This window comes from Oncorhynchus clarkii, chromosome 15 (assembly GCF_045791955.1).
Source record: "Oncorhynchus clarkii lewisi isolate Uvic-CL-2024 chromosome 15, UVic_Ocla_1.0, whole genome shotgun sequence".
NCBI lineage: Eukaryota > Metazoa > Chordata > Actinopteri > Salmoniformes > Salmonidae > Oncorhynchus > Oncorhynchus clarkii.
Genome location: NC_092161.1, coordinates 1,172,531 through 1,196,838, shown reverse-complemented (window position 1 = coordinate 1,196,838; position 24,308 = coordinate 1,172,531). Strand labels below are relative to the sequence as shown.

The 24,308-nt window shown below is 44.2% G+C and overlaps 1 protein-coding gene across 2 annotated transcripts in view; it reads left to right on the top strand.

Annotated features, from left to right (window-relative positions):
• LOC139366861 (hedgehog acyltransferase like, b) overlaps nucleotides 1-21,727 on the top strand; it is a 56,175-nt gene extending 34,448 nt beyond the window's left edge. For both annotated transcript variants that reach the window (XM_071104555.1, XM_071104553.1), the window contains exons 7-12: nucleotides 8,316-8,487; nucleotides 15,863-16,007; nucleotides 16,094-16,129; nucleotides 17,103-17,304; nucleotides 18,044-18,185; nucleotides 21,105-21,727. In XM_071104555.1, coding sequence (XP_070960656.1) covers nucleotides 8,316-8,487; nucleotides 15,863-16,007; nucleotides 16,094-16,129; nucleotides 17,103-17,304; nucleotides 18,044-18,185; nucleotides 21,105-21,310 — 903 coding nt within the window. In that variant the 3' untranslated portion in view covers nucleotides 21,311-21,727. The remainder of the gene's footprint in view (nucleotides 1-8,315; nucleotides 8,488-15,862; nucleotides 16,008-16,093; nucleotides 16,130-17,102; nucleotides 17,305-18,043; nucleotides 18,186-21,104) is intronic.
• Nucleotides 21,728-24,308: the final 2,581 nt, after the last annotated feature.

Below are 24,308 nucleotides of genomic sequence, written 5' to 3'. Positions count from 1 at the left end.
ATGGATTCAGTGCTATGTTCAGGTAAACATCATGTAAACTACGGATTCAGTGCTATGTTCAGGTAAACATTATGTAACCTACGGATTCAGTGCTATGTTCAGGTAAACATCATGTAACCTACGATTTCAGTGCTATGTTCAGGTAAACATCATGTCACTTATGGATTCAGTGCTATGTTCAGGTAAACATCATGTAACCTACGGATTCAGTGCTATGTTCAGGTAAACATTATGTAACCTACGGATTCAGTGCTATGTTCAGGTAAACATCATGTTATCTATGGATTCAGTGCTATATTCAGGTAAACGTCACGTAACCTACGGATTCAGTGCTATGTTCAGGTAAACATTATGTAACCTACGGATTCAGTGCTATGTTCAGGTAAACATTATGTAACCTACGATTTCAGTGCTATGTTCAGGTAAACATCATGTAACTTATGGATTCAGTGCTTTGTTCAGGTAAACACCATGTAACCTATGGATTCAGGACTATGTTCAAGTAAACATTATGTAACCTACGGATTCAGTGCTATGTTCAGGTAAACATCATGTTACCTATGGATTCAGTGCTATATTCAGGTAAACATTATGTAACCTATGATTTCAGTGCTATGTTAAGGTAAACGTCACGTAACCTACGGATTCAGTGCTATTTTCAGGTAAACATTATGTAACCTACGGATTCAGTGCTATGTTCAGGTAAACACCATGTCACCTATGGATTCAGGACTATGTTCAGGTAAACATTATGTAACCTACGGAGTCAGTGCTATGTTCAGGTAAACATTATGTAACCTACGATTTCAGTGCTATGTTCAGGTAAACATCATGTAACTTATGGATTCAGTGCTATGTTCAGGTAAACACCATGTAACCTATGGATTCAGGACTATGTTCAGGTAAACATTATGTAACCTACGGATTCAGTGCTATGTTCAGGTAAACATCATGTTACCTATGGATTCAGTGCTATATTCAGGTAAACATTATGTAACCTATGATTTCAGTGCTATGTTCAGGTAAACACCATGTAACCTACGGATTCAGTGCTATGTTCAGGTAAACTCCATGTAACCTACGGATTCAGTGCTATGTTCAGGTAAACGTCAAGTAACCCACGGATTCAGTGCTATGTTCAGGTAAACATTATGTAACCTACGGATTCAGTGCTATGTTCAGGTAAACATCGTGTAACCTACGGATTCAGTGCTATGTTCAGGTAAACATCACGTAACCTACGGATTCAGTGCTATGTTCAGGTAAACATTATGTAACCTACGGATTCAGTGCTATGTTCAGGTAAACATCATGTAACCTACGTATTCAGTGCTATGTTCAGGTAAACATCACGTAACCTACGGATTCAGTGCTATGTTCAGGTAAACATCACGCAACCTATGGATTCAGGACTATGTTCAGGTAAACATTATGTAACCTACGGATTCAGTGCTATGTTCAGGTAAACATCATGTTACCTATGGATTCAGTGCTATATTTAGGTAAACATTATGTAACCTATGATTTCAGTGCTATGTTCAGGTAAACACCATGTAACCTACAGATTCAGTGCTATGTTCAGGTAAACTCCATGTAACCTACGGATTCAGTGCTATGTTCAGGTAAACGTCAAGTAACCCACGGATTCAGTGCTATGTTCAGGTAAACATTATGTAACCTACGGATTCAGTGCTATGTTTAGGTAAACATCGTGTAACCTACGGATTCAGTGCTATGTTCAGGTACATATCATGTAACCTACGGATTCAGTGCTATGTTCAGGTAAACATTATGTAACCTACGGATTCAGTGGTATGTTCAGGTAAACACCATGTAACCTACGAATTCAGTGCTATATTCAGGTAAACACCATGTAACCTACGAATTCAGTGCTATGTTCAGGTAAACATTATGTAACCTACGAGTTCAGTGCTATGTTCAGGTAAACATTATGTAACCTACGATTTCAGTGCTATGTTCAGGTAAACATCATGTAACTTATGGATTCAGTGCTATGTTCAGGTAAACACCATGTAACCTATGGATTCAGGGCTATGTTCAGGTAAACATTATGTAACCTACGGATTCAGTGCTATGTTCAGGTAAACATCATGTTACCTATGGATTCAGTGCTATATTCAGGTAAACATTATGTAACCTACGGATTCAGTGCTATGTTCAGGTAAACATCACGTAACCTACGGATTCAGTGCTATGTTCAGGTAAACATCATGTAACCTACGGATTCGTTGCTATGTTCAGGTAAACATCATGTAACCTACGGATTCAGTGCTATGTTCAGGTAAACATTATGTAACCTACGGATTCAGTGCTATGTTCAGGTAAACATCATGTAACCTACAATTTCAGTGCTATGTTCAGGTAAACATCATGTAACTTATGGATTCAGTGCTATGTTCAGGTAAACATCATGTAACCTACGGATTCAGTGCTGTGTTCAGGTAAACATTATGTAACCTACGGATTCAGTGCTATGTTCAGGTAAACATCATGTAACCTACGTATTCAGTGCTATGTTCAGGTAAACATCACGTAACCTACGGATTCAGTGCTATGTTCAGGTAAACATCACGCAACCTACGGATTCAGTGCTATGTTCAGGTAAACATCATGTAACCTACGATTTCAGTGCTATGTTCAGGTAAACATCATGTAACCTACGATTTCAGTGCTATGTTCAGGTAAACATCATGTAACTTATGGATTCAGTGCTATGTTCAGGTAAACATCATGTAAACTACGGATTCAGTGCTATGTTCAGGTAAACATTATGTAACCTACGGATTCAGTGCTATGTTCAGGTAAACATCATGTAACCTACGATTTCAGTGCTATGTTCAGGTAAACATCATGTCACTTATGGATTCAGTGCTATGTTCAGGTAAACATCATGTAACCTACGGATTCAGTGCTATGTTCAGGTAAACATTATGTAACCTACGGATTCAGTGCTATGTTCAGGTAAACATCATGTTATCTATGGATTCAGTGCTATATTCAGTTAAACGTCACGTAACCTACGGATTCAGTGATATGTTCAGGTAAACATTATGTAACCTACGATTTCAGTGCTATGTTCAGGTAAACATCATGTAACTTATGGATTCAGTGCTTTGTTCAGGTAAACACCATGTAACCTATGGATTCAGGACTATGTTCAAGTAAACATTATGTAACCTACGGATTCAGTGCTATGTTCAGGTAAACATCATGTTACCTATGGATTCAGTGCTATATTCAGGTAAACATTATGTAACCTATGATTTCAGTGCTATGTTCAGGTAAACGTCACGTAACCTACGGATTCAGTGATATTTTCAGGTAAACATTATGTAACCTACGGATTCAGTGCTATGTTCAGGTAAACACCATGTCACCTATGGATTCAGGACTATGTTCAGGTAAACATTATGTAACCTACGGAGTCAGTGCTATGTTCAGGTAAACATTATGTAACCTACGATTTCAGTGCTATGTTCAGGTAAACATCATGTAACTTATGGATTCAGTGCTATGTTCAGGTAAACACCATGTAACCTATGGATTCAGGACTATGTTCAGGTAAACATTATGTAACCTACGGATTCAGTGCTATGTTCAGGTAAACATCATGTTACCTATGGATTCAGTGCTATATTCAGGTAAACATTATGTAACCTATGATTTCAGTGCTATGTTCAGGTAAACGTCACGTAACCTACGGATTCAGTGCTATGTTCAGGTAAACATTATGTAACCTACGGATTCAGTGCTATGTTCAGGTAAACATTATGTAACCTACGATTTCAGTGCTATGTTCAGGTAAACATCATGTAACTTATGGATTCAGTGCTATGTTCTGGTAAACATCATGTTACCTATGGATTCAGTGCTATATTCAGGTAAACATTATGTAACTTATGATTTCAGTGCTATATTCAGGTAAACATCATGTTACCTATGGATTCACTGCTATATTCAGGCAAACATTATGTAACCTACGATTTCAGTGCTATGTTCAGGCAAACATTATGTAACCTACGATTTCAGTGCTATGTTCAGGTAAACATCATGTAACTTATGGATTCAGTGCTATGTTCAGGTAAACACCATGTAACCTACGGATTCAGTGCTATGTTCAGGTAAACACCATGTAACCTACGGATTCAGTGCTATGTTCAGGTAAACATTATGTAACCTACGATTTCAGTGCTATGTTCAGGTAAACATTATGTAACCTACTATTTCAGTGCTATGTTCAGGTAAACATCATGTAACTTATGGATTCAGTGCTATGTTCAGGTAAACACCATGCAACCTATGGATTCAGGCTATGTTCAGGTAAACATTATGTAACCTACGGATAGAGTGCTATGTTCAGGTAAACATCATGTTACCTATGGATTCAGTGCTATATTCAGGTAAACATTATGTAACCTATGATTTCAGTGCTATGTTCAGGTAAACATCATGTTACCTATGGATTCAGTGCTATTTTCAGGCAAACATTATGTAACCTACGATTTCAGTGCTATGTTCAGGTAAACATCATGTAACCTACGGATTCAGTGCTATGTTCAGGTAAACATTATGTAACCTACGGATTCAGTGCTATGTTCAGGTAAACATCATGTAACCTACGTATTCAGTGCTATGTTCAGGTAAACATCACGTAACCTACGGATTCAGTGCTATGTTCAGGTAAACATCATGTTACCTATGGATTCAGTGCTATATTCAGGTAAACATTATGTAACCTATGATTTCAGTGCTATGTTCAGGTAAACACCATGTAACCTACGGATTCAGTGCTATGTTCAGGTAAACTCCATGTAACCTACGGATTCAGTGCTATGTTCAGGTAAACGTCACGTAACCCACGGATTCAGTGCTATGTTCAGGTAAACATTATGTAACCTACGGATTCAGTGCTATGTTCAGGTAAACATTGTGTAACCTACGGATTCAGTGCTATGTTCAGGTAAACATCATGTTACCTATGGATTCAGTGCTATATTCAGGTAAACATTATGTAACCTATGATTTCAGTGCTATGTTCAGGTAAACGTCACGTAACCTACGGATTCAGTGCTATGTTCAGGTAAACATTATGTAACCTACGGATTCAGTGCTATGTTCAGGTAAACATTATGTAACCTACGATTTCAGTGCTATGTTCAGGTAAACATCATGTAACTTATGGATTCAGTGCTATGTTCTGGTAAACATCATGTTACCTATGGATTCAGTGCTATATTCAGGTAAACATTATGTAACTTATGATTTCAGTGCTATATTCAGGTAAACATCATGTTACCTATGGATTCACTGCTATATTCAGGCAAACATTATGTAACCTACGATTTCAGTGCTATGTTCAGGCAAACATTATGTAACCTACGATTTCAGTGCTATGTTCAGGTAAACATCATGTAACTTATGGATTCAGTGCTATGTTCAGGTAAACACCATGTAACCTACGGATTCAGTGCTATGTTCAGGTAAACACCATGTAACCTACGGATTCAGTGCTATGTTCAGGTAAACATTATGTAACCTACGATTTCAGTGCTATGTTCAGGTAAACATTATGTAACCTACTATTTCAGTGCTATGTTCAGGTAAACATCATGTAACTTATGGATTCAGTGCTATGTTCAGGTAAACACCATGCAACCTATGGATTCAGGCTATGTTCAGGTAAACATTATGTAACCTACGGATAGAGTGCTATGTTCAGGTAAACATCATGTTACCTATGGATTCAGTGCTATATTCAGGTAAACATTATGTAACCTATGATTTCAGTGCTATGTTCAGGTAAACATCATGTTACCTATGGATTCAGTGCTATTTTCAGGCAAACATTATGTAACCTACGATTTCAGTGCTATGTTCAGGTAAACATCATGTAACCTACGGATTCAGTGCTATGTTCAGGTAAACATTATGTAACCTACGGATTCAGTGCTATGTTCAGGTAAACATCATGTAACCTACGTATTCAGTGCTATGTTCAGGTAAACATCACGTAACCTACGGATTCAGTGCTATGTTCAGGTAAACATCATGTTACCTATGGATTCAGTGCTATATTCAGGTAAACATTATGTAACCTATGATTTCAGTGCTATGTTCAGGTAAACACCATGTAACCTACGGATTCAGTGCTATGTTCAGGTAAACTCCATGTAACCTACGGATTCAGTGCTATGTTCAGGTAAACGTCACGTAACCCACGGATTCAGTGCTATGTTCAGGTAAACATTATGTAACCTACGGATTCAGTGCTATGTTCAGGTAAACATTGTGTAACCTACGGATTCAGTGCTATGTTCAGGTACATATCATGTAACCTACGGATTCAGTGCTATGTTCAGGTAAACATTATGTAACCTACGGATTCAGTGGTATGTTCAGGTAAACAACATGTAACCTACGATTTCAGTTCTATGTTCAGGTAAACATCATGTAACCTACGGATTCAGTGCTATGTTCAGGTAAACATCATGTAACCTACGGATTCAGTGCTATATTCAGGTAAACATCATGTAACCTACGTATTCAGTGCTATGTTCAGGTAAACATCACGTAACCTACGGATTCAGTGCTATGTTCAGGTAAACATCACGCAACCTATGGATTCAGGACTATGTTCAGGTAAACATTATGTTACCTATGGATTCAGTGCTATATTCAGGTAAACATTATGTAACCTATGATTTCAGTGCTATGTTCAGGTAAACACCATGTAACCTACGAATTCAGTGCTATGTTCAGGTACATATCATGTAACCTACGGATTCAGTGCTATGTTCAGGTAAACATTATGTAACCTACGGATTCAGTGCTATGTTCAGGTAAACATCATGTAACCTACGATTTCAGTGCTATGTTGAGGTAAACATCATGTAACTTATGGATTCAGTGCTATGTTCAGGTAAACATCATGTAACCTACAGATTCAGTGCTATAATCAGGTAAACATCATGTAACCTACGATTTCAGTGCTATGTTCAGGTAAACATCATGTAACTTATGGATTCAGTGCTATGTTCAGGTAAACATCATGTAAACTACGGATTCAGTGCTATGTTCAGGTAAACATCATGTAAACTACGGATTCAGTGCTATGTTCAGGTAAACATCATGTAACCTACGATTTCAGTGCTATGTTCAGGTAAACATCATGTAACTTATGGATTCAGTGCTATGTTCAGGTAAACATCATGTAATCTACGGATTCAGTGCTATGTTCAGGTAAACATTATGTAACCTACGTATTCAGTGCTATGTTCAGGTAAACATCACGTAACCTACGGATTCAGTGCTATGTTCAGGTAAACATCACGCAACCTACGGATTCAGTGCCATGTTCAGGTAAACATTACGTAACCTACGGATTCAGGGCTGTGTTCAGGTAAACATCACGTAACCTACGGATTCAGTGCTATGTTCAGGTAAACATCATGTAACCTACGGATTCAGTGCTATGTTCAGGTAAACATCATGTAACCTACGATTTCAGTGCTATGTTCAGGTAAACATCATGTAACTTATGGATTCAGTGCTATGTTCAGGTAAACATCATGTAAACTACGGATTCAGTGCTATGTTCAGGTAAACATTATCTAACCTACGGATTCAGTGCTATGTTCAGGTAAACATCACGTAACCTACGGATTCAGTGCTATGTTCAGGTAAACATCAAGCAACCTACGGATTCAGTGCTATGTTCAGGTAAACATCACGTAACCTACGGATTCAGTGCTATGTTCAGGTAAACATCATGTAACCTACGGATTCAGTGCTATGTTCAGGTAAACATCACGTAACCTACGGATTCAGTGCTATGTTCAGGTAAACATCATGTAACCTACGGATTCAGTGCTATATTCAGATAAACATCATGTAACCTACGATTTCAGTGCTATGTTCAGGTAAACATTACGTAATCTACGATTTCAGTGCTATGTTCAGGTAAACATCATGTAACCTACAGATTCAGTGCTATGTTCAGGTAAACATTATGTAACCTATGGATTAAGTGCTATGTTCAGGTAAACATCATGTAACCTACGGATTCAGTGCTATGTTCAGGTAAACATTACGTATATGCACACAGAATATCATATGCAAAATGCAGAGAGCATTGGTGACTGTCATTTTTGATGTCTCCTGTCATCTATAGGCTCATCTTACCTGTGTGTGTGTGTGTGTGTGTGTGTGTGTGTGTGTGTGTGTGTGTGTGTGTGTGTGTGTGTGTGTGTGTGTGCGTGCGTGCGTGCGTGTGTGTGTCTGTGTCTCTCCTCCAGGCCAACAAGGCTGACCTGACCCGTCAGGAGGGGGCGATATGGAACATATCTCTGCAGGGACTCATTCACCTGGGGGCCATATTAACAGTGGACATCCTCTTCCACTTCCTGTACATCCTGAGCATCCCCACGGACATGAAGCTGCTCAAACACATGTCTGACTGGGCTGTAGGTCTGTAACATTAACATGTCTGACTGGGCTGTAGGTCTGTAACAGTAACATGTCTGACTGGGCTGTAGTTCTGTAACAGTAACATGACTGACTCGGCTGTAGGTCTGTAACAGTAACATGTCTGACTGGGCTGTAGGTCTGTAACAGTAACATGACTGACTCGGCTGTAGGTCTGTAAAAGTAACATGTCTGACTGGGCTGTAGGTCTGTAACAGTAACATGACTGACTGGGCTGTAGGTCTGTAACATTAACATGTCTGACTGGGCTGTAGGTCTGTAACAGTAACATGTCTGACTCGGCTGTAGGTCTGTAACATTAACATGTCTGACTGGGCTGTAGGTCTGTAACAGTAACATGTCTGGCTGGGCTGTAGGTCTGTAACAGTAACATGTCTGACTGGGCTGTAGGTCTGTAACAGTAACATGTCTGACTGGGCTGTAGGTCTGTAACATTAACATGTCCGACTGAGCTGTAGGTCTGTAACAGTAACATGACTGACTGGGCTGTAGGTCTGTAACAGTAACATGACTGACTGGGCTGTAGGTCTGTAACATTAACATGTCTGACTGGGCTGTAGGTCTGTAACAGTAACATGTCTGACTGGGCTGTAGGTCTGTAACAGTAACATGACTGACTGGGCTGTAGGTCTGTAACAGTAACATGTCTGACTGGGCTGTAGGTCTGTAACAGTAACATGTCTGACTGGGCTGTAGGTCTGTAACAGTAACATGTCTGACTGGGCTGTAGGTCTAAAACAGTAACATGACTGACTGGGCTGTAGGTCTGTAACATTAACATGTCTGACTGGGCTGTAGGTCTGTAACAGTAACATGTCTGACTGGGCTGTAGGTCTGTAACATTAACATGTCTGACTGGGCTGTAGGTCTGTAACAGTAACATGTCTGTCTGGTCTCTCTGTATCCTGTAGTTGGTCTGGCCTACTGTAACCTGGTGTCTGACTGGTCTCTCTATCTTCTGTAGTTGGTCTGGCCTACTGTAACCTGGTGTATGTCTGGTCTCTCTGTCTCCTGTAGTTGGTCTGGCCTACTGTAAACTTGTGTCTGACTGGTCTCTCTATCTCCTGTAGTTGGTCTGTCCTACTGTAACCTGGTGTTTGTCTGGTCTCTCTGTCTCCTGTAGTTGGTCTGGCCTACTGTAACCTGGTGTATGTCTGGTCTCTCAAATCAAATCAAATCAAATCAAATTTTATTTGTCACATACACATGGTTAGCAGATGTTAATGCGAGTGTAGCGAAATGCTTGTGCTTCTAGTTCCGACAATGCAGTAATAACAAGTAATCTAACTAACAATTCCAAAACTACTGTCTTGTACACAGTGTAAGGGGATAAAGAATATGTACATAAGGATATATGAATGAGTGATGGTACAGAGCAGCATAGGCAAGATACAGTAGATGGTATCGAGTACAGTATGTACAAATGAGATGAGTATGTAAGCAAAGTGGCATAGTATAAAGTGGCTAGTGATACATGTATTACATAAGGATACCGTTGATGATATAGAGTACAGTATATACGTATGCATATGAGATGAATAATGTAGAGTAAGTAACATTTATATAAGGTAGCATTGTTTAAAGTGGCTAGTGATATATTTACATCATTTCCCATCAATTCCCATTATTAAAGTGCCTGGAGTTGAGTCAGTGTCAGTGTGTTGGCAGCAGCCACTCGGTGTTAGTGGTGGCTGTTTAACAGTCTGATGGCCTTGAGATAGAAGCTGTTTTTCAGTCTCTCGGTCCCAGCTTTGATGCACCTGTACTGACCTCGCCTTCTGGATGATAGCGGGGTGAACAGGCAGTGGCTCGGGTGGTTGATGTCCTTGATGATCTTTATGGCCTTCCTGTGACATCGGGTGGTGTAGGTGTCCTGGAGGGCAGGTAGTTTGCCCCCGGTGATGCGTTGTGCAGACCTCACTACCCTCTGGAGAGCCTTACGGTTGAGGGCGGTGCAGTTGCCATACCAGGCGGTGATACAGCCCGCCAGGATGCTCTCGATTGTGCATCTGTAGAAGTTTGTGAGTGCTTTTGGTGACAAGCCGAATTTCTTCAGCCTCCTGAGGTTGAAGAGGCGCTGCTGCGCCTTCTTCACGATGATGTCTGTGTGAGTGGACCAATTCAGTTTGTCTGTGATGTGTATGCCGAGGAACTTAAAACTTGCTACCCTCTCCACTACTGTTCCATCGATGTGGATAGGGAGGTGTTCCCTCTGCTGTTTCCTGAAGTCCACAATCATCTCCTTAGTTTTGTTGACGTTGAGTGTGAGGTTCCTGACACCACACTCCGAGGGCCCTCACCTCCTCCCTGTAGGCCGTCTCGTCGTTGTTGGTAATCAAGCCTACCACTGTTGTGTCGTCCGCAAACTTGATGATTGAGTTGGAGGCGTGCGTGGCCACGCAGTCGTGGGTGAACAGGGAGTACAGGAGAGGGCTCAGAACGCACCCTTGTGGGGCCCCAGTGTTGAGGATCAGCGGGGAGGAGATGTTGTTGCCTACCCTCACCACCTGAGGGCGGCCCGTCAGGAAGTCCAGTACCCAGTTGCACAGGGCGGGGTCGAGACCCAGGGTCTCGAGCTTGATGACGAGCTTGGAGGGTACTATGGTGTTGAATGCCGAGCTGTAGTCGATGAACAGCATTCTCACATAGGTATTCCTCTTGTCCAGATGGGTTAGCGCAGTGTGCAGTGTGGTTGAGATTGCATCGTCTGTGGACCTATTTGGGCGGTAAGCAAATTGGAGTGGGTCTAGGGTGTCAGGTAGGGTGGAGGTGATATGGTCCTTGACTAGTCTCTCAAAGCACTTCATGATGACGGATGTGAGTGCTACGGGGCGGTAGTCGTTTAGCTCAGTTACCTTAGCTTTCTTGGGAACAGGAACAATGGTGGCCCTCTTGAAGCATGTGGGAACAGCAGACTGGTATAGGGATTGATTGAATATGTCCGTAAACACACCGGCCAGCTGGTCTGCGCATGCTCTGAGGGCGCGGCTGGGGATGCCGTCTGGGCCTGCAGCCTTGCGAGGGTTAACACGTTTAAATGTCTTACTCACCTCGGCTGCAGTGAAGGAGAGACCGCATGTTTTCGTTGCAGGCCGTGTCAGTGGCACTGTATTGTCCTCAAAGCGGGCAAAAAAGTTATTTAGTCTGCCTGGGAGCAAGACATCCTGGTCCGTGACTGGGCTGGATTTCTTCCTGTAGTCCGTGATTGACTGTAGACCCTGCCACATGCCTCTTGTGTCTGAGCCGTTGAATTGAGATTCTACTTTGTCTCTGTACTGGCGCTTAGCTTGTTTGATAGCCTTGCGGAGGGAATAGCTGCACTGTTTGTATTCGGTCATGTTACCAGACACCTTGCCCTGATTAAAAGCAGTGGTTCGCGCTTTCAGTTTCACACGAATGCTGCCATCAATCCACGGTTTCTGGTTAGGAAATGTTTTAATCGTTGCTATGGGAACGACATCTTCAACGCACGTTCTAATGAACTCGCACACCGAATCAGCGTATTTGTCAATGTTGTTATCTGACGCAATACGAAACATCTCCCAGTCCACGTGATGGAAGCAGTCTTGGAGTGTGGAGTCAGCTTGGTCGGACCAGCGTTGGACAGACCTCAGCGTGGGAGCCTCTTGTTTTAGTTTCTGTCTGTAGGCAGGGATCAACAAAATGGAGTCGTGGTCAGCTTTTCCGAAAGGGGGGCGGGGCAGGGCCTTATATGCGTCGCGGAAGTTAGAGTAACAATGATCCAAGGTCTTTCCTCCCCTGGTTGCGCAATCGATATGCTGATAAAATTTAGGGAGTCTTGTTTTCAGATTAGCCTTGTTAAAATCCCCAGCTACAATGAATGCAGCCTCCGGATAAATCGTTTCCAGTTTGCAGAGAGTTAAATAAAGTTTGTTCAGAGCCATCGATGTGTCTGCTTGGGGGGGGATATATACGGCTGTGATTATAATCGAAGAGAATTCTCTTGGTAGATAATGCGGTCTACATTTGATTGTGAGGAATTCTAAATCAGGTGAACAGAAGGCTTTGAGTTCCTGTATGTTTCTTTCATCACACCATGTCACGTTGGCCATGAGGCATACGCCCCCGCCCCTCTCTGTCTCCTGTAGTTGGTCTGGCCTTGTCACGTTCTGACCTCTATTTCCTTTGTTTTGCATTTATTTAGTATGGTCAGGGCGTGAGTTGGGTGGGCAGTCTATGTTTGTTTTTCTATGTTTTGGGGCAGTTCTATGTTTTCGGCCTAGTATGGTTCTCAATCAGAGGCAGGTGTCATTAGTTGTCTCTGATTGAGAATCATACTTAGGTAGCCTGGGTTTCACTGTTTGTTTGTGGGTGATTGTTCCTGTCTTTGTGTAGTGTTCACCAGATTAGGCTGTATTAGGTTTCACGTTCCGTTTGTTGTTTTCGTATTCATTTAGTTATTTCATGTATCGTCATTTATTTCATTAAAGAACATGAGTAACCACCACGCTGCATTTCGGTCCTCTCTGTCAACAAACGAAGAACGCCGTTACAGAATCACCCACCACACTCGGACCGAGCAGCGTGTTAACAGGCAGCAGCGAAAGGAGGACGTTATGGACAGCAATGGCATGGAGTATACTACTTGGGAGGAGATCGACAGGTGGGCGGCCGACCCAGGGAGAGTGCCGGAGCCCGCCTGGGATTCGATGGAGCAGTGCGCGGAAGGTTATCAGAGAATGGAGTTGGCGAATCAGGCACGGCGGCGCGGAAGGAAGCCCGAGAGGCAGCCCCAAAAATTTCTTGGGGGGGGGCTAACAGGGAGTATGGCTACGCCAGGTAGGAGACCTGGGCAGACTCCCTGTGCTTACCGGGGGGCTAGAGAGACCGGACAGGCACCGTGTTATGCAGTGGTGCGCACGGTGTCTCCAGTGCGGGTGCATAGCCCGGTGCGGTATATTCCAGCTCCGCGTGTCGGCCGGGCTAGATTGAGCGTCGAGCCTGATGCCATGAAGCCGGCTCTACGCAGCTGGTCCCCAGTGCGTCTCCTTGGGCCGGCTTACATGGCACCAGCCTTGCGCTCGGTGTCTCCGGTTCGCCTGCATAGCCCAGTGCGGGCTATTCCACCACGCCGCACTGGCAGGGCGACCGTGAGCATTCAACCAGGTAAGGTTGGGCAGGCTCGGTGCTCAAGAGCTCCAGTGCGCCTGCACGGTCCGGTCTTTCCAGTACCACCTCCACACCCCAGCCCTCCGGTAGCAGCTCCCCGCACAAGGCTTCCTGTGCGTGTCCTCGGCCCAGTACCACCAGTGCCAGCACCACGCATCAGGCCTACAGTGCGCCTCGCCTGTCCAGCACTGCCGGAGCCTCCCGCCTGTCTGGCGCCTCTGCCGGAGCCTCCCGCCTGTCCGGAGCCTCCCGCCTGTCCGGCGCCTCTGCCGGAGCCTCCCGCCTCTCCGGCGCTACCAGAGCCTTCCTCCTCTCCAGCGCTGCTGGAGTCTCCCGCCTGTTCGGCGCTAGGAGAGCTACTCAGCCCAGCGTTGCCGGAGCTTCCCGTCTGCCCAACGCCGCCAGCGCCGCCCGTCTGCCCAGCGCCGCCAGTGCCGCCCGTCTGCCCAGCGCCGCCAGTGCCGCCCGTCTGCCCAGCGCCGCCAGTGCCGCCCGTCTGCCCAACGCCGCCAGCGCCGCCCGTCTGCCCAGCGCCGCCAGTGCCGCCCGTCTGCCCAGCGCCGCCAGTGCCGCCCGTCTGCCCAGCGCCGCCAGTGCCGCCCGTCTGCCAGGAGCCGCCAATGCCGCCCGTCAGCCAGGAGCCGCCAGTGCCGCCCGTCAGCCAGGGGCCGCCAGTGCCGCCCGTCAGCCAGGGGCCGCCAGTGCCGCCAGTCAGCCAGGGGCCGCCAGTGCCGCCAGTCAACCAGGGGCCGCCAGTGCCGCCCGTCAGCCAGGGGCCGCCAGTGCCGCCAGTCAGCCAGGGGCCGCCAGTGCCGCCAGTCAACCAGGGGCCGCCAGTGCCGCCAGTCAGCCAGGGGCCGCCAGTCAGCCAGGGGCCGCCAGTGCCGCCAGTCAGCCAGGGGCCGCTAGAGCCCCTCCGCCCGGAGCAGCTGCCCCTCTGTCCCGAGCAGCTGCCCCTCTGTCCCAAGCTGCTGCCGCCCCTCGGTCCCGAGCAGCTGCCGCCCCTCTGTCCCGAGCTGCTGCCGCCCCTCTGTCCCGAGCAGCTGCCGCCCCTCTGTCCCGAGCAGCTGCTTCACCTCTGTCCCGAGCTGCCCCTCTGTCCCAAGCAGCCCCTCTGTCCAGTGGGGTCATTGAGAGGGGTGGGCATGGTGAGTAAGCCACGGAGGCGGACAATAAGGCGGACTAAGACAATGGCGAAGTGGGGTCCGCGTCCCGCGCCAGAGCCGCCACCGCGGACAGACGCCCACCCAGACCCTCCCCTATAGGTCAAGGTTTTGCGGCCGGAGTCCGCACCTTTGGGGGGGGGGTACTGTCACGTTCTGACCTCTATTTCCTTTGTTTTGCATTTATTTAGTATGGTCAGGGCGTGAGTTGGGTGGGCAGTCTATGTTTGTTTTTCTATGTTTTGGGGCAGTTCTATGTTTTCGGCCTAGTATGGTTCTCAATCAGAGGCAGGTGTCATTAGTTGTCTCTGATTGAGAATCATACTTAGGTAGCCTGGGTTTCACTGTTTGTTTGTGGGTGATTGTTCCTGTCTTTGTGTAGTGTTCACCAGATTAGGCTGTATTAGGTTTCACGTTCCGTTTGTTGTTTTCGTATTCATTTAGTTATTTCATGTATCGTCATTTATTTCATTAAAGAACATGAGTAACCACCACGCTGCATTTCGGTCCTCTCTGTCAACAAACGAAGAACGCCGTTACAGGCCTACTGTAACCTGATGTATGTCTGGTCTCTCTGTCTCCTGTAGTTGGTCTGGCCTACTGCAACCTGGTGTATGTCTGGTCTCTCTGTCTCCTGTAGTTGGTCTGGCCGACTGTAACCTGGTGTATGTCTGGTCTCTCTGTCTCCTGTAGTTGGTCTGGCCTACTGTAACCTGGTGTATGTCTGGTCTCTCTGTCTCCTGTAGTTGGTCTGGCCTACTGTAACCTGGTGTATGTCTGGTCTCTCTGTCTCCTGTAGTTGGTCTGGCCTACTGTAACCTGGTGTATGTCTGGTCTCTCTGTCTCCTGTAGTTGGTCTGGCCGACTGTAACCTGGTGTATGTCTGGTCTCTCTGTCTCCTGTAGTTGGTCTGGCCGACTGTAACCTGGTGTATGTCTGGTCTCTCTGTCTCCTGTAGTTGGTCTGGCCTACTGTAACCTGGTGTCTGACTGGTCTCTCTGTCTCCTGTAGTTGGTCTGGCCGACTGTAACCTGGTGTATGTCTGGTCTCTCTGTCCCCTGTAGTTGGTCTGGCCTACTGTAACCTGGTGTATGACTGGGTGAAGGCAGCGGTGATGTTTGGGGTGATCAACACTGTGTCTAGACTGGATCATCTGGACCCTCCTCAACCTCCAAAATGTATCACAATGCTCTACGTCTTCTCTGAGACGTACGTCAACAGACCTATCACACCTTCTCACCTCTCCACATCTTTCTGTTTTCAACCAAATCATTTGTTATTTCTCTCCCTCATAGACACTTTGACAGAGGAATAAATGACTGGCTGTGCAAGTAAGTCAATGGCATGTTACTTCATTCATAGCAAACATCAGAGCTGTAATCTCAGAGCTATGTCTGTCTGTGTCTCCAGTTATGTGTCTGTGTCTCCAGGTATGTGTCTGTGTCTCCAGGTATGTGTCTGTGTCTCCAGGTATGTGTCTGTGTCTCCAGGTATGTGTCTGTGTCTCCAGGTATGTGTATGATTACCCATGTCTGTGTATCCAGGTATGTGTATGATTACCTGTGTCTGTGTCTCCAGGTATGTGTCTGTGTCTCCAGGTATGTGTCTGTGTCTCCAGGTATGTGTCTGTGTCTCCAGGTATGTGTATGATTACGTGTGTCTGTCTCCAGGTATGTGTCTGTGTCTCCAGTTATGTGTATGATTACCTGTGTCTGTGTATCCAGGTATGTGTATGATTACCTGTGTCTGTGTCTCCAGGTATGTGTCTGTGTCTTCAGGTATGTGTATAATTATCCATGTCTGTGTATCCAGGTATGTGTATGATTACCTGTGTCTGTGTCTCCAGGTATGTGTCTGTGTCTCCAGGTATGTGTCTGTGTCTCCAGGTATGTGTCTGTGTCTCCAGGTATGTGTATGATTACGTGTGTCTGTGTCTCCAGGTATGTGTCTGTGTCTCCAGTTATGTGTCTGTGTCTCCAGGTATGTGTCTGTGTATCCAGGTATGTGTATGATTACGTGTGTCTGTGTCTCCAGGTATGTGTCTGTGTCTCCAGTTATGTGTCTGTGTCTCCAGGTATGTGTCTGTGTATCCAGGTATGTGTATGATTACGTGTGTCTGTGTCTCCAGGTATGTGTCTGTGTCTCCAGGTATGTGTATTATTACCCATGTCTGTGTATCCAGGTATGTGTATGATTACCTGTGTCTGTGTCTCCAGGTATGTGTCTGTGTCTCCAGGTATGTGTATTATTACCCATGTCTGTGTATCCAGGTATGTGTATGATTACCTGTGTCTGTGTCTCCAGGTATGTGTATAACTACCTGGGAGGGAAGCATGACACTGTGTGGGATGAGGCCATTGCTACGCTGTGTACTTTTGGCATCACTGTGCTGTGGCTGGGACCCTGTCAGGTGGTGTTCATCTGGGCCTTCTTCAACTGCTTCGGACTCAACTTCGAGCTCTGGACTGCCAAGTTCGTCTGCATGGAACCCTTTGCTTCTCTAGAGGTAAGAGAGAGCAATGCTAGTCGATACCTACAAACTTCCAATCATTGCGCTATTGCTAGTTAACATTGGCTCGCAAACAACCATAAACTTCCTCCGTACTGGACACAAGAGACATTAAAATGATATCCACCACGAGTTCATCTGACTCTAGGGAAGTAGGTAAAGGGCCTCTGACAAAATCACTTCAACACCTTTAACTCGCTCTCTCTCTAGATGGCGATGTCTCCTGCTGTGTCTCGTATGATCAGAGCTCTGTTTAACATCTCTCTCTCTCTCTCCTCTCCTCTCCTCTCCTCTCCTCTCCTCTCCTCTCCTCTCCTCTCCTCTCCTCTCCTCTCCTCTCCTCTCCTCTCCTCTCCTCTTCTCTTCTCTTCTCTTCTCTTCTCTTCTCTTCTCTTCTCTTCTCTTCTCTTCTCTTCTCCTCTCCTCTAGATGGTGATGTCTCCTGCTGTGTCTCGTATGATCAGAGCTCTGTTTAACATCTCCTCTCCTCTCCTCTCCTCTCTTCTCGATGGTGATGTCTCCTGCTGTTTCGTATAATCAGAGCTCTGTTTAACATCTCTCTCTCTTCCTCTCCCTCATCCTGTCCTCTCCTCTAGATGGCGATGTCTCCTGCCATGTCTCATAGGATCAGAGCTCTGTTTAACATCTCCCTCTCCCCTCCTATAGATGGCGATGTCTCCTGCCATGTCTCGTAGGATCAGAGCTCTGTTTAACATCTCCCTCTCCCCTCCTCTAGATGGCGATGTCTCCTGCCATGTCTCGTAGGATCAGAGCTGTGTTCAACACCTTTAACTTCTGGACCATCGTCCTCTACAACGTCATCGCTCTCAACAGCCTGGAGTTCACTAAGCTGGTCGCCAGGAGACTGCTGCTTAAAGGTAACAGTTAGATTTCCCCTCAACAGCCTGGAGTTCACTAAGCTGGTCGCCAGGAGACTGCTGCTTAAAGGTAACAGTTAGATTTCCCCTCAACAGCCTGGAGTTCACTAAGCTGGTCGCCAGGAGACTGCTGCTTAAAGGTAACAGTTAGATTTCCCCTCAACAGCCTGGAGTTCACTAAGCTGGTTGCCAGGAGACTGCTGCTTAAAGGTAACAGTTAGATTTTCCCTCAACAGCCTGGAGTTCACTAAGCTGGTTGCCAGGAGACTGCTGCTTAAAGGTAACAGTTAGATTTCCCCTCAACAGCCTGGAGTTCACTAAGCTGGTCGCCAGGAGACTGCTCTAAAAGGTAACAGATAGTTAGATTTCCCCTCAACAGCCTGGAGTTCACTAAGCTGGTTGCCAGGAGACTGCTGCTTAAAGGTAACAGTTAGATTTCCCCTCAACAGCCTGGAGTTCACTAAGCTGGTTGCCAGGAGACTGCTGCTTAAAGGTAACAGTTAGATTTCCCCTCAACAGCCTGGAGTTCACTAAGCTGGTTGCCAGGAGACTGCTGCTTAAAGGTAACAGTTAGATTTCCCCTCAACAGCCTGGAGTTCACTAAGCTGGTCGCCAGGAGACTGCTGCTTAAAGGTAACAGTTAGATTTCCCCTCAACAGCCTGGAGTTCACTAAGCTGGTCGCCAGGAGACTGCTGCTTAAAGGTAACAGTTAGATTTCCCCTCAACAGCCTGGAGTTCACTAAGCTGGTCGCCAGGAGACTGCTGCTTAAAGGTAACAGTTGGATTTCCTTCTGACCTGTCTCTTGATCTCGATGTTGAAGAACGTCAATGCTCATACTGAACATGATATTGAACAACTGTTTTGGTTTTGGTACTGGCATACAATGATCACACTATATGTTTCTATGTTATATAGTAACTAGACCTAGTATTTCCTTGAGTAACAGTAGACACACTATGACTGACTCCTCCGCCTCCAGGCTTCCCCATCACCACCATCACTGTGATGATAACTAGTATGTTAATGTATATACAGTTATTAGACTATGTTGACTTGTTCCTCCCCCTCCAGGCTTCCCCATCACCACCATCACTGTGATGATAACTAGTATGTTAATGTATATACAGTTATTAGACTATGTTGACTTGTTCCTCCCCCTCCAGGCTTCCCCATCACCACCATCACTGTGATGACAACTAGTATGTTACTTTATATATAGCTATTACACTTAAGTGATAATTCCCGAGAAGCTGCCAATATATCCTCCAAACGTCGGCTTAAAGGGCATTTTCATTTTTATACAACGGGCGAACAACACATTCAAATAATGACTTGACATATTTTCATTAAAAACATTTTTTTTAAAGAATTTATTCATACGATTTCATTATTCCACAAGATATAGTCCCGACACAAATCTAGGGTTGCTACCCAAGCCGGTTGGTCGTTCGTTCTATATGTTCGGTTGCCAGAGACGCGACCCAGCCTTTCAGACTTTTTGTTCTGTATCTATGGATGCGACCCAGATGTTCATTCTACATGTTCGATTGCCATACTGGCTGGCAAAGTTCTTATTCCTTGCTTGCTAACTAGCCAACTACGGCTAACTTACAGTCACGTCAAAAAGTGCAGCCAGAATAACAGCAAAGTAGCTGCATTTTTATTTGTTTAAGCAGTTTTCTAGTGACATTTATTTGGAAACATCCATAACAATGAACTAATGGGGTACGATTTCACCTGGTATAGAAAATGTGTTCTCTCGTTAGGACACTGTTGTTCAGAGGAGATAGCCAACAACACAGTAACAACACAGCTAACAACACAGCTACAGTAATACAACACAGCCAACAACACAGCAACAACACAGCCAACAACACAGCAACAACACAGACAACAACACAGCCAACAACACAGCTAACACAATCACTTCAAACTGAAGCTGGAAAGACTGAAAACTAGCTGCACTTTGTTTCATTTCACCTTTTTATCAATTTACATTTCCTTGTATAAATCCATAAAAATTATGCCAGCTGATTCATGATTTCGACTGGCTGAGAAACACCTCCTGTCTGTCCGTCTCTTCTCGACTCCTGACACGTTCATTACAGTGGAGATCGAAGTTGAATATTGAAACAATGTTGCAAATGTCGGAGAGACAGACAGCAATGTTTATACAAATCTCAGCTATTGGAAACTAAATGTTAGTCTAAAAGAAATGTGAGATGCTAGATGCTTTTTATAGTGGAGATCAAGTTTATAAATTGCCTGGCTGGGCTGATGAGACATTGCGCAGTCAGATGGAACAGAGCAAATAGGCATTTTAACATCATAAATTTAGACTGTGGTAACTTGTGGAATAAACACCAGCTGGAATAAGGTGTTAACCAATCAGCATTAAGGATTAGACCCACCCGTTGTATAAATATAGTTATTAGTGCCCCATGTTGACTTGTTCCTCCCCCTCCAGGCTTCCCATCACCACCATCACTGTGTTGATAACTATTATGTTACTTGATATTTTGTTATTATGATATAGTTATTAGTGCCCCATATTGACTTGTTCCTCCCCCTCCAGGCTTCCCATCACCACCATCACTGTGTTGATAACTAGTATGTTACTTGATATTTTGTTATTATGATATAGTTATTAGTGTTATTAGTGTCCCTGGTTGACTTCTTCCTCCCCCTCCAGGCTTCCCATCACCACCATCACTGTGTTGATAACTAGTATGTTACTTGATATTTTGTTATTATGATATAGTTATTAGTGTTATTAGTGTCCCTGGTTGACTTCTTCCTCCCCCTCCAGGCTTCCCATCACCACCATCACTGTGTTGATAACTAGTATGTTACTTGATATATAGTTATTATGATATAGTTATCAGTGTCCAATGTTGACTTGTTCCTCCCCCTACAGGCTTCCCCATCACCACCATCACTGTCTTCATAGTGACCTATTGTCTTGTCCAGCTCATCAAGGAGAGAGAGAGAAGACAGGCTCTGATCGATGACCCCGACCCCATCCCTCCCCCCGCCCCCGTCCCTCCCCCCGCCCCCACAACAGTCACGTCCACAGCCCCCATTCAGCCGGTGGTGGACCCCAGCAAGGAGAAAGCAGAGTAGTGATTGGAGGGTGACAGTGTCTGTCAAAGTCCCAAATGTCTTTATGAGTCATGGTTTCCTCTGTGTCATCATGGAGATGGCGAGGCTACAGTTAATCGACCAGGTATATTTAGAAGTTCTTCATAGCAATAAAATCTATTGAGCAGCAATATCTATCTACTGTAATATCGACAAAGAGCAATATCTACGTTTTCTACTCAGTCTACTGCCTAAAACACCCTGAGAGTGCTGTCATCAATATAGATTTTCTACAATGTTTTAATCAGAAGTTGTTTCATTGCTAATCATGTAAAACTGCCTTTATTGTAATTAAATCCTCTAAGTGATGCTAAAATATGTGATTTTAACTAAGATACACACCTCTGGTTTTAACTAAGATCCACACCTCTGGTTTTAACTAAGATCCACACCTCTGGTTTTAACTAAGATACACACCTCTGGTTTTAACTAAGATACACACCTCTGGTTTTAACTAAGATACACACCTCTGGTTTTAACTAAGATACACACCTCTGGTTTTAACTAAGATCCACACCTCTGGTTTTAACTAAGATACACACCTCTGGTTTTAACTAAGATACACACCTCTGGTTTTAACTAAGATCCACACCTCTGGTTTAAACTAAGATCCACACCTCTGGTTTTAACTAAGATACACACCTCTGGTTTTAACTAAGATACACACCTCTGGTTTTAACTAAGATACACACCTCTGGTTTTAACTAAGATCCACACCTCTGGTTTTAACTAAGATACACACCTCTGGTTTTAACTAAGATCCACACCTCTGGTTTTAACTAAGATCCACACCTCTGGTTTTAACTAAGATACACACCTCTGGTTTTAACTAAGATCCGCACCTCTGGTTTTAACTAAGATCCACACCTCTGGTTTTAACTAAGATCCACACCTCTGGTTTTAACTAAGATCCACACCTCTGGTTTTAACTAAGATACACACCTCTGGTTTTAACTAAGATACACACCTCTGGTTTTAACTAAGATACACACCTCTGGTTTTAACTAATATCCACACCTCTGGTTTTAACTAAGATACACACCTCTGGGAGTCTTATGGTTTTAACTAAGATACACACCTCTGGTTTTAACTAAGATACACACCTCTGGTTTTAACTAAGATCCACACCTCTGGTTTTAACTAAGATACACACCTCTGGTTTTAACTAAGATCCACACCTCTGGTTTTAACTAAGATACACACCTCTGGTTTTAACTAAGATCCACACCTCTGGTTTTAACTAAGATACACACCTCTGGTTTTAACTAAGATCCACACCTCTGGTTTTAACTAAGATACACACCTCTGGTTTTAACTAAGATCCACACCTCTGGGAGTCTTATGGTTTTAACTAAGATACACACCTCTGGTTTTAACTAAGATACACACCTCTGGTTTTAACTAAGATACACACCTCTGGTTTTAACTAAGATACACACCTCTGGTTTTAACTAAGATACACACCTCTGGTTTTAACTAAGATACACACCTCTGGTTTTAACTAAGATCCACACCTCTGGTTTTAACTAAGATACACACCTCTGGGAGTCTTATGGTTTTAACTAAGATCCACACCTCTGGTTTTAACTAAGATACACACCTCTGGGAGTCTTATGGTTTTAACTAAGATACACACCTCTGGTTTTAACTAAGATACACACCTCTGGTTTTAACTAAGATCCACACCTCTGGTTTTAACTAAGATACACACCTCTGGTTTTAACTAAGATACACACCTCTGGTTTTAACTAAGATCCACACCTCTGGTTTTAACTAAGATACACACCTCTGGTTTTAACTAAGATCCACACCTCTGGTTTTAACTAAGATACACACCTCTGGTTTTAACTAAGATACACACCTCTGGTTTTAACTAAGATACACACCTCTGGTTTTAACTAAGATCCACACCTCTGGTTTTAACTAAGATCCACACCTCTGGTTTTAACTAAGATCCACACCTCTGGTTTTAACTAAGATACACACCTCTGGTTTTAACTAAGATCCACACCTCTGGTTTTAACTAAGATACACACCTCTGGTTTTAACTAAGATACACACCTCTGGTTTTAACCAAGATCCACACCTCTGGTTTTAACTAAGATACACACCTCTGGTTTTAACTAAGATACACACCTCTGGTTTTAACTAATATCCACACCTCTGGTTTTAACTAAGATCCACACCTCTGGTTTTAACTAATATCCACACCTCTGGTTTTAACTAAGATACACACCTCTGGGAGTCTTATGGTTTTAACTAAGATACACACCTCTGGTTTTAACTAAGATCCACACCTCTGGTTTTAACTAAGATACACACCTCTGGTTTTAACTAAGATACACACCTCTGGTTTTAACTAAGATACACACCTCTGGTTTTAACTAAGATACACACCTCTGGGAGTCTTATGGTTTTAACTAAGATACACACCTCTGGTTTTAACTAAGATCCACACCTCTGGTTTTAACTAAGATACACACCTCTGGTTTTAACTAAGATACACACCTCTGGTTTTAACTAAGATACACACCTCTGGTTTTAACTAAGATCCACACCTCTGGTTTTAACTAAGATCCACACCTCTGGTTTTAACTAAGATCCACACCTCTGGTTTTAACTAAGATACACACCTCTGGTTTTAACTAAGATACACACCTCTGGTTTTAACTAAGATACACACCTCTGGTTTTAACTAAGATACACACCTCTGGTTTTAACTAAGATACACACCTCTGGTTTTAACTAAGATCCACACCTCTGGTTTTAACTAAGATACACACCTCTGGTTTTAACTAAGATACACACCTCTGGTTTTAACTAAGATACACACCTCTGGTTTTAACTAAGATCCACACCTCTGGTTTTAACTAAGATCCACACCTCTGGTTTTAACTAATATCCACACCTCTGGTTTTAACTAATATCCACACCTCTGGTTTTAACTAAGATCCACACCTCTGGTTTTAACTAAGATACA